We start from the raw sequence: 11,332 nt of genomic DNA, 5'->3' as shown, positions 1-11,332 counted from the left end.
CCTAATTGATTCTTCTTTCTCAAAATTCTTTTAGCTATCTAGGTTCTTTGCCTTTCCACATATATTTTAGAATAATCTTATCTATTACCATAGTCTGCTTGGGCTGCTATAAGAGAATAAAAACACTGGGTGTTTTATAAGTAACAAAATTTTTTAAAATGTATTTTATTGATTTTTTATAGAGAGAAAGGGAGAGAGATAGAGAGTAAGAAACATCGATGAGAGAGAAACACCAATCAGCTGCCTCCTGCACATCCCCTACTGGGGATGTGCCCGCAACAAAGGTTCATGCCCTTGACCTGGGACCTTTCAGTCTACAGGGCGACGCTCTATCCACTGAGCCAAACCAGTTTCAGCGAGTAACAAAAATTTATTTCTCACAGTTCTGGAGGCTGGGAAGCCCAAGATCAAGGTGCTGGCAAATTTGGTGTCCGGTGAGAGTTTGCTTCCTGATTCATACAGCATCTTCTTGTTGTGTCCTTACATGGTGGGAGGAGAAGGGAGCTCTCTGGAGTTTCTGTCATGAGGGCACTAATCCCATTCATGAGGGTTATGCCCTTCCCCATGACCTACCCAGCTTCCAAAGTTTCCTCCTCCACAAACCATCATTTTGGGGATTAGGTTTCAGCATATAAAATTTTTTTTGGCGGGGGGGGCGGGGGGGAGATTAGAAACATTTAGTCTAGAGCATCTGTACTTACAAATATTTTTTTCTGGGAGGAGAAAATGGCGGAGGCTTAGACGGACGTGTTGGTGCTTTGTCCCGGACCAGATAGGGGCGAGCAGCTGAAACGGGTAACAATCAGCCCGATCAAGCTGGGGAGGTTCAGCTGAGAGACAGTCTGCAGCCAGGAAAGACAGAAAACTCCTAAAAAATGCGGATGGTTAGAGATTGAGGCTGAAACCTCCCTCTGGGCGCCAGCGCAGTGGCGAGACCGCGCCATCTCAGGCAGCGGTTACCGGCATCCAGAGATCGGCTACTAACCCGGCGGCTACTAACCTGGAGGCAACATTTCGCAAACAGCGCGACTGCAAGAGCCAAGGGGAGACCTGCACCCCTCCACGGAAAGATTCAAGCAACAGCGGCCTCCTGATCACCACACGCTCTGCCTGGGGAACAGTTGCTGCGTCTGAAGCCTCCCTCCACCAGCCAGAAGAGCCATCACAACTGTGAACAGCACCCATCAGAGGCTCTGCTATCAACAGAGGAGCCGCTGCTACCACAACCGCCCAAGGAGCAACCACAGACCGAGGAGCCACTGCCACCCAGGGAGCAGCCACTGCCTCCCAGGGTCCAGCCACTGAACGATTCAACAACTAGTAATGTCAGTGAGATCAAACATGGGTAGACAAAGAAACCCCCAAAGGAAAGAAAAGGAGGACTCGCCAGAAAAGCAGCTAAGTGAGACAGAGATATGCAACATGACGGAAAAAGAATTCAGAATAAGGTTCCTAGAGTACATGCACCGGATGTTCAAGAAGCAAGAAGAAACAGATGAAAAACTCAACTACGTATGCAGGAGCAAGAAGAAACAGATGAAAAAATCAACAACTTAAGTAAGTCCCAAGAAGAAATGAAGAGCGACATAGCTGCAATAAAAAACACCATTGAAAGTATCAACAGTAGACTGGGAGAAGCGGAGGACCGAATCAGTGAATTAGAAGACAAGGAAGCAAAACACACTCAAACTGTACTGCAAATGGAGAAAAAAATTAAAAGACAGGAGGAGAGCCTAAGGGAACTTTGGGACAACATGAAACGAAGCAACATACGAATAATAGGGGTGCCAGAACAACAGAAAGATGAACATGGATTAGAAAACCTATTCGAAGAAATAATATCAGAAAACTTCCCTGAGGTGGGGAAGAAAAAAGTCACACAAGCCCAGAGAGTCCCAAACAAGGTGAACCCAAAAAGACCCACACCAAGACACATCATAATTACCATGGCAAATGTTCAGGATAAAGAGAGAATCTTACAGGCTGCAAGAGAGAGGCGGAAAGTAACATACAAGGGATCTCCCATTAGATTATCAAATGATTTCTCAACAGAAACACATCAGGCCAGAAAAGAATGGACGGAAATCTACAAAGTGATGCAAAGCAAAGGACTGAATCCAAGAATACTCTATCCAGTAAGGCTATCATTCAAAATTGAAGGGGAAATAAGAAGCTTCACAGACAAAAAAGGGCTAAGGGAGTTTATCACCACCAAGCCAGCCATGCAAGAAATGCTAAAGGGACTGGTGTAAAAGAAGAAATATCAAGCTCAGAAAGAAAACAGCCACACACACACAAAAAAAAGAAATGGCTACAAACAAGTACCTTTCAATAATAACTTTAAATGTAAATGGACTAAATGCTCCAACTAAAAGACATCGAGTGGCTGAATGGATAAAAAAACATGACCCATACATCTGCTGTCTACAAGAGACCCACCTCATTGGAAAGGACTCACACAGACTGAAAGTGAAGGGATGGAAAAATATCTTTCACGCAAATGGAAAGGAAAAGAAAGCTGGGGTAGCAATACTTATATCTGACAAAATACATCTCAAAGTGAAGGCCATAACCAGAGATAAGGAAGGCCACTTCATAATACTAAAGGGATCAATACAACAAGAAGATATAACCCTGGTAAACATATATGCACCCAATGCAGGAGCACCCACATACATAAGAAAACTTCTGGAAGATATCAGGGGAGATATCAACAATAACACAATCATAGTAGGGGACTTTAATACACCACTGACATCACTGGATAAATCGGCTAGACAAACAATCAGCAAAGAAACAGCAATCCTAAATGACTCACTAGATCAGATGGACTTAATTGACATCTTCAGAACACTACACCCCACAGCTGCGGAATATACATTCCTCTCAGGTGCTCATGGGACATATTCAAAAATAGACCACATATTGGGTCACAAGCAAAGTCTCCACAAATTCAAGAAGATTGAGATCATAAAAAGCATCTTCTCAGACCACGATGGCATAATGTTAGAAATAAACTACAATAAAAACAACCCAAAATACTCAAACACTTGGAAGCTGAATAGCATGTTATTAAATATTGATTGGGTTACCGATGACATCAAAGAAGAAATTAAAAACATCCTGGACACTAATGACAATGAAAACACAACAATCCAAAACCTCTGGGACACAATGAAAGCAGTCCTGAGAGGGAAGTTTATAGCTCTACAGGCCTATCTCAAAAAACAAGAAAAAATGGTAGTTAATCATCTAACTCTACAACTCAAAGAATTAGAAAGAGAGCAACAAGAAAACCCCAGAGTGAGCAGAAGGAAGGAGATAATAAAGATTAGAGCAGAAATCAATGACATAGAGACCAAAAAAACAATACAGAAAATCAATGAAACCAAGAGCTGGTTCTTTGAAAGGATAAACAAAATTGACAAACCCCTCGCCAGGCTCACCAAGAAGCAAAGAGAAAGGTCCCAAATAAACCAAATCAGAAATGATAGAGGCGAAATAACAACAGAACCCACAGAAATACAAATGATTGTTAAACAATACTACGGGCAACTCTACTCCAACAAACTTGACAACCTGGAGGAAATGGACAAATTCCTAGAAAAATACAACATTCCAAAACTCAATCAGGAAGAATCTAAAAACCTCAATAGGCCAATAACTATGGAAGAAACTGAAGCAGTCATCAGAAAGCTTCCAGCAAACAAAAGCCCAGGGCCAGACGGCTTCACAGGGGAGTTCTACCAAACATTCAAGGAAGAACTAAAGCCTACCCTCCTCAGACTACTACAAAAAATTCAAGAGGAAGGAACACTTCCAAGCTCATTCTATGAAGCCAGCATCACCCTAATACCAAAACCAGGTAAAGACATCACAATGAAAGAGAATTACAGGCCAATATCCCTCATGAACATAGATGCCAAAATCCTCAACAAAATCTTAGCAAATCGGATCCAGCAGTACATCAGAAGGATCATACACCATGACCAAGTAGGATTTATCCCAGAGATGCAAGGATGGTACAACATCCGTAAATCAATAAATGTGATACATCACATAAACAAATTGAAAGAAAAAAACCACATGGTCATATCAATTGATGCAGAAAAAGCATTCGACAAAATCCAACACCCATTTTTGATAAAAACTCTCAGAAAGGTGGGAATAGAAGGATCATACCTCAACATAATAAAAGCCATATATGACAAGCCCACAGCCAACATCATACTCAATGGTCAAAAACTAACACCATTTCCCCTAAGAACAGGAACAAGACAGGGATGCCCACTCTCACCACTCCTGTTCAACATAGTACTGGAAGTATTAGCCATTGCAATTAGGCAAGAAGAAGAAAGAAAAGGCATCCAAATTGGAAAAGAGGAAGTAAAACTGTCCTTATTTGCAGATGACATGATATTATACATACAAAACCCTAGAGACTCCATCAAAAAGCTACTAGACTTAATACATGAATTTGGCAATGTAGCAGGATACAAAATTAACCCCAAGAAATCTGAGGCATTTCTATACACCAATAGTGAACTTTCAGAAAGAGAGATTAGAAAAACAATCCCATTTACCATCGCACCAAAAAAATTAAGATACCTAGGAATAAACTTAACTAAAGAGGTTAAAGACCTCTACTCAGAAAAGTACAGGACGTTGAAAAAAGAGATAGAGGAAGACATAAACAGATGGAAGAACATACCATGTTCTTGAATTGGTAGAATCAACATCATTAAAATGTCCATACTACCCAAAGCAATCTATAAATTCAACGCACTTCCCATTAAAATACCAATGGCCTTCTTCAAAGATCTAGAACGAACTCTCCAAAAATTCATCTGGAATAAAAAAAGACCCCGAATAGCTGCAGCGATCCTGAGAAAGAACAAAGTAGGTGGGATCTCAATGCCAGATATCAAACTGTATTACAAAGCCACTGTTCTCAAAACTGCCTGGTACTGGCACAAGAACAGACATATAGACCAGTGGAATAGAATAGAGAGCCCAGAAATCGGCCCGAACCAATATGCTCAATTAATTTTTGACAAAGGAGGCATGAACATACAATGGAGCCAAGATAGTCTCTTCAATAAATGGTGTTGGGAAAATTGGACAGATATATGCAAGAAAATGAAACTAGACCACCAACTTACACCATACACAAGAATAAACTCAAAATGGATAAAGGACTTAAATGTACGACAGGAAACCATAAAAATTCTAGAAGAATACAAAGGCAACAAAATCTCAGACTTATGCCAAAACAATTTCTTCACTGATACAGCTCCTAGGGCAGTTGAAACTAAAGAGAAACTGAACAAATGGGACTACATCAAAATAAAAAGCTTCTGCACAGCAAAAGAAACCATCAACAAAACAACAAGAAAACCCACCTCTTGGGAAAACATATTTGCCAACGTCATATCTGATAAGGGCTTAATCTCCAAAATTTATAGGGAACTCATACAACTTAACAAAAAGAAGATAAACAATCCAATCAAAAAATGGGCAAAGGATCTAAATAGACACCTTTCAAAAGAGGACATTCAGAAAGCCAAGAGACATATGAAAACATGCTCAAAGTCACTAATCATCCGAGAGATGCAAATCAAAACAACAATGAGGTACCATCTCACACCTGTCAGAATGGCCATCATCAACAAATCAACAAACGACAAGTGCTGGAGAGGATGTGGAGAAAAAGGAACACTTGTGCACTGCTGGTGGGAATGCAGACTGGTGCAGCCACTATGGAAGGCAGTATGGAGGTTCCTCAAAAAATTGGAAATGGAACTCCCATTTGACCCTGTGATCCCACTACTAGGAATATATCCCAAGAAACCAGAAACACCAATCAGAAAGGATATATGCACCCCTATGTTCATAGCAGCACAATTCACCATAGCTAAGATCTGGAAACAGCCTAAGTGCCCATCAGTAGATGAATGGATTAGAAAACTGTGGTACATCTACACGATGGAATACTATGCTGCTGTTAAAAAGAAGGAACTCCTACCATTTGCAACATCATGGATGGAACTGGAGAGCATTATGCTAAGTGAAACAAGCCAGTCAATGAAGGAAAAATACCACATGATCTCACTCATTCATGGATAATAAAGACCATTATAAACTTTTGAACAATAATAGATACAGAGGCAGAGCTGCCTCAAACTGATTGTCAAACTGCAGTGGGAAGGCCAGAGAGAGTTGGGGGGAAGGAGGGAGGGGAGTAAGAGATCAACCGAAGGACTTGTATGCATGCATATAAGCATAACTAATGGACATAAGACACTGGGGGGTAAGGGAGGGTAGGGGTTTGTCAAGGGTGGGGGGGAAAAAAGGACACTTATGTAATACCCTTTGTAATACTTTAAGCGAAAAAAAAAAATATTTTTTTCTGAGTAAATCCCAAGTTTGAAAAATCAATTACATATTCAATTAAATGAATAAGTCACATATTTCTATCTCTTAACTCCAGCCTTTCTCCTGAGATGCATATTTGAATATCCAACTAACCACTTGACAGCTACACTTCAGTATTTTGTTTTGAATATGTTAATTTTGAGATGCTCCTTTTATCTTCAAGTTTATCCTCTAGTCTTCTCCCTTTTAGAAAATGGCACCACTACTTAGCCAGATGCTCAAAACAAAACAAAATACAACCTTCTTGTACTGGCTGGATGGCTCATTTGGTTAAAGTATCGTCCTCCTCTACACCAGAAGCTTGTTTGTTCAATTGCAAGTGAGAGTACCTACCTAGGTTGAGGGTGTGATCCATGCTCAGGGTGTCTGCATGTGTGTGTGTGTGTGTGTGTGTGTGTGTGTGTGTATGTGTGGCAAATGATCAATGTTTCTATCTCCCTTCCTTTCTCTCTAAGATCAATAAAAAACAGCATATTCTTGGGCAAGGATAATAAAACAATAACAAAAAACAAACAGAAGAGTTTTAGTGTCTTTAAATACACACACACACACACAAGCACAGCAGAACATGTCTTTGTTAGTTTCAAAACATTTCAGGTTCTGGTGAAGTTGGCAGAATAGGTAAATGCAGTGCTCACAGTCTCCTACAACCACATCAGAAGCACCTGAAATATAGACGAACAGAAGTCCTAAAACTAAGGATACGCAGAAGAAGGCACATAAAGACTAGCAGGAGGGGCACAGAAGCAAAAGTTGCTGGTCCCACATCCATGTGTGGCAGGAAACAATTGGGAGGGATATTTCATCATTGGAGATTCCTCCTGAGGAGCTGAGGAGCAAGGAGTCCCAGTCCCACACCAGGCCCCCCAGGCCAGGGTTCCGGTGCCATGAAGAGAAGTGACCATAATTTCTGGTTTTGAAAACCAGCAAGAATTGTGACTGATTGAAATGGAGGGCTTCAGGAGTCCCAGGTTTTCCTCTTAAATGGCCCATGCCCAGTGTTACTTGAACTCACTTGTTCTGAGCTCCAGTGTGTGTGGAGTAATAGCTCTAAAGGCTTTAGGGGAAGGGTTGGCGGGGCAGCTTTCTGCAAGACAGAAGTGCTGGCAGAGACCATTGTTCCTTTGCTGAGCCTTCACCCCACAGAGAAGGTGCCTTGTCTGAGACTCCATTCATCTAGCTAACACTGTTTGCCCCACTCTGGAGATTCCCTCAGACCCTGCCCCAACCAACTTTTGGACCCACCGAACTTTCCAGTGGCTCCTCCATACAAATGGCCTGTCTTGGCTCATGCAGCAAACTTTCCTAGAATTTCTCAAAGGTTCACAAACCCCCAACAAGTAACATCTGTCCTCAGCATGCTCCATACCTCTTGCTAAGTGGCCCCAGGCCCAGCACCAATAGCAGCTGGTCATGGTTTGCAGCTTGGCGTTTCCCAGGCATCTCCAAACCCAGCACAGGTAACAGCCATCTGTAGATCTCTCTGTAGCTCCTGCGGAACAGGGCACTCGTGGCAAATGATCCCGGTCTGCACCTACTGAAAGGTCCCAGAGCCAGCGCATCCCGTAGACAGCTTCAGATCACACCAGAGCACCACCCAAGCACCCCCACAAATGACACACTTAAGGGGTGAACTCAGTGGGCAGTGGAACCCCTCTGAAGTGGAGTTGGCCCCTGCACAGCAGCTCCTCTGCTGCCATCTTGGGCAGTCCTCAAGCCAACTGACCTGAGGGTAAGTCCCTCCCAGTGATGTGCCAACAGAAATCAAGGCTCAGCTACAGCCGGAGGGTGCGCAAAGTCTCACAGGGTGAACCCCTGAAGCACCTCGTTTAGGTGACTGAGAAGTCTGAGTGGGCCACTGGGCCCTACAGGACACTTACTACATTAGGCCACTCAACCAGCAACTCTACCCAATACATAGAAACATCCACAGGCAGCCAAAATTAGGAGATAAAGGAACAGTATGTCTCAAATGAGAAACAAAACAAACACACACACACACACACACACACACACACACACGCAAGCCCCAGGACAAGATTGCAGAAAAAGAATTAAATAAAATCGAAGCAAGCAACAGATCAATGTTTCTCTTACATCAATGTGTGTTTCTCTCTCTCAAATCAATAAAAACATATCCTCAGATGAGGATTAACAAACAAAAACACTTGTGAGCTCCAAGAGACAGCTTGTTTTGTCTGTGATGTTGTCTCCCCAAAGCTAGCCGTGTTCAGTTATCCATAACGCTTATTGAATGGGTGCATTAGAAAGAGAGGCATGACCCTCAAAGTACCAAACTACCTAAAAACAGTTATCTCTGAAAATCTCTAAAGTAAATAACTCCAAACTCTTACATCAAAGATTCCTTAAGGAAAAAAAAAATTATTGCAAAACTTTCAAAGAATAGCACATGGTTACCTTCCTTTTCAATCAGCCTCGGGTGATAGTACGTGCTATTCCTCGGTGGATCTACATTTCTGTGGCATTTCTCGTGGAGGTCAGCTGCGGAAACGTGGGTCTGGGCTGCCTTCACCTAGAGCTGTTTGCATTATTGACTTGCTCTCTGAACATTTAAATAATTTCTTCTTCCCAGCTCTTGGTCCACTCTCTCCCCTTCCTTCCTTGACTGAATTTTTCCTTTAGTGGGTTTACACTCTCTAGGTGGGAAAGCGTGGGGGGTTTTTTTGTTTTAACTATATTTTTATTGATTTCAGAGAGGAATGGAAAGGGAGAGAGAGAGAGATAGAAACATCAATGATGAGAATCATTGATAGGCTGCCTCCTGCATGCCCCCTGCTGGGGATTGAGCCCGCAAGCTGGGCATGTGTCCTTGGCTGGAATCGAACTTTGACCCTTCAGTCCGCAGGCTGACACTCCATCCACTGAGCCAAACCAGGTAGGGCTGGGAAGCGTTTTGATGCTCTTATATTTCTGAATCTACAACGACATCTGATCCCATGAAGTTTATTTTTTTAAATATATTTTATTGATTTTTTACAGAGAGAAAGGGAGAGGGATAAAGAGTTAGAAACATCGACGAGAGAGAAACATCGATCAGCTGCCTCTTGCACATCCCACACTGGAGATGTACCTGCAACCCAGGTACATGCCCCTGACCGGAACTGAACCCGGGACCCTTCAGTCCCAGGCCGACGCTCTATTCACTGAGTTAACCGGTTAGGGCAAACCCCATGACATTTAAAGGGAAGGATTCTCCTGGCTCATTCCCAGCGCCCATGTGTCTCGCGGCTTCTTGCCTGCATGGATGGTGCTCCTTAGGGATAATATGCTCCCCTCTCCAAGGGTAGCATGTCCGGCGGTGGGTTTGGAGGCCGGTGGGAGACGGGGGCGGCTGAAGGGGAGAAAGCATAGGCATACCTTGGCGTACAAATCCGTTCCGCTCCAATGACAAGTGGGGCAATCCTGAAAGCCCAAGGACTTCTTCAAACGCTGCCAGCCCCACCTGCTCCATGAGACATGCAGGTCCCATCTCATAGCCACGGGCCGCCCAGAGGGATGAGGGCGGCTGCGCGAGGACACGCGCCTGCGCACCTGTGCCCAGGAGCCCCAGGCCCTGGCTGGAGCACGCAGGTCCCGCCTTCCCGGGTAAACCAGCACTGCGCAGGCTCAGGCGCAGGCGCGAGCCAGTGGAGGGGGAGGGTCGCACGCGGGCCGGGCGGAAGGGAGGGGCCGGCGGTCATGGCGGCGGACAAGGCCTCCAGAGTGTTCCGTGGCCTGGCGGTGGCTGGTGGAGGCGAGAGTAGCGAGAGCGAGGATGACGGCTGGGAGATTGGGTATCTCGACCGGGCCTCTCAGGTAGCAGGGGAGGGTGTTTCTTCTCCGCCGAGGTCTGCCTCCCCGGCCCTGGAAGCCCGGGCCTCCTCGGGAACCCTCTTCCTTCCTCCCCTGTTTGCCCTTCCTCCTTCGTTTCTCCAGTGGGAGTACAGGCGCTGGGGTTGGAGAGAAACCCGCAGCGTGTTGGTCTGGTTTCCTTACTGTGCTTTCCATCGCGGGCGCCTCGCTAGGTTGTCCACGTGGTAGCTCGTCCCGAGGGCTCGGACCCGCCATTACCCGGGCCCCTTTCGAGGTCATTTGAGACAGGAATTCTTTGCAAACTTCGGGTGTCGCCCACCACCACCGTCCCGTCCTCCCTCCTCCCTCTTCCAAAACGATTTACCGGTTACGGTGGAAATGAAAACATGTATAATTGTTTTTTTTAAACTGTCTGCTTTTTTAGAAATTAAAAGAACCGTTACCCACTGAAGACAAGAATGAAACGTTTAAGAAAGCGTTGACCACAGGCGATATTTCCTTGGTCCAGGAGCTCCTCAGTTCTGGTGAGAAATACGGGGTAGTTTCAGCCCAACACCATTGTCTAAGTTCACAGCTGTTTCTGATTTTAAAAGGTGTGAGTTGCTTTTCTCAGGGGGTCACAGCGAATGTTAGTGGATCGAGTGTCCTGCAAATCTTTCTGACTCTGAGTTCTCTCTGCCTTTTCTTCCTCTAGTTTGAATGCCACCCTGTTACCTTCCATTAGTTCTTCCACCTCAAGACGCTTATTCTGACCAGTCCTACCCAACTAATACTGTTTTTTGGTTTTTTTGTTTGTTTTTTACTTTTTTCAGCATTTTCTTAATCTATTAATATGTTTCCTAAGAGTTGATTCTAGTTAGGTACATCTCAGTTACGGTTTTCTCCTGTGCCTGGTGTGTGTGCGTGTGCGTGTGTGTATGTGTGTGTATGAGAGTGTGTGTGTGTGTAACATGAGGCCTGGGGTAGGAATCAGAATATCTGGGTATCTGTCCCAGCTGTATTGACTGGTCAGTGTGGTTCCCTGGAAACGTCATTTAAACTTCCAGAGCATCAATTTCTTTGTGTCAGGCATCATAATGCTGGC

General features: G+C 44.2%; 1 protein-coding gene and 1 long non-coding RNA gene across 3 annotated transcripts in view; one reads left to right on the top strand and one right to left on the bottom strand.

Annotated features, from left to right (window-relative positions):
* Positions 1–228: 228 nt before the first annotated feature.
* On the bottom strand, positions 229–9,933 carry LOC139016747 (uncharacterized). The gene is made up of 4 exons (XR_011472703.1): positions 9,814–9,933; positions 7,805–7,927; positions 702–842; positions 229–479 (listed from the first exon to the last, which is right to left on the bottom strand). It is a non-coding gene; the product is annotated as an uncharacterized lncRNA (long non-coding RNA).
* Positions 9,934–10,130: 197 nt separating this feature from the next.
* Positions 10,131–11,332, top strand: part of ASZ1 (ankyrin repeat, SAM and basic leucine zipper domain containing 1) — an 86,050-nt gene continuing 84,848 nt past the window's right edge. For both annotated transcript variants that reach the window (XM_070424973.1, XM_070424971.1), the window contains exons 1-2: positions 10,131–10,251; positions 10,673–10,772. In XM_070424973.1, coding sequence (XP_070281074.1) covers positions 10,135–10,251; positions 10,673–10,772 — 217 coding nt within the window. In that variant the 5' untranslated portion in view covers positions 10,131–10,134. The remainder of the gene's footprint in view (positions 10,252–10,672; positions 10,773–11,332) is intronic.

The sequence above is a fragment of the Myotis yumanensis genome, unplaced genomic scaffold (genome assembly GCF_028538775.1).
Source record: "Myotis yumanensis isolate MYYU_CA2020_CCGP unplaced genomic scaffold, mMyoYum1.0.hap1 SCAF_9, whole genome shotgun sequence".
Lineage (NCBI taxonomy): Eukaryota > Metazoa > Chordata > Mammalia > Chiroptera > Vespertilionidae > Myotis > Myotis yumanensis.
This window is presented reverse-complemented; position numbering and strand designations above follow the sequence as displayed.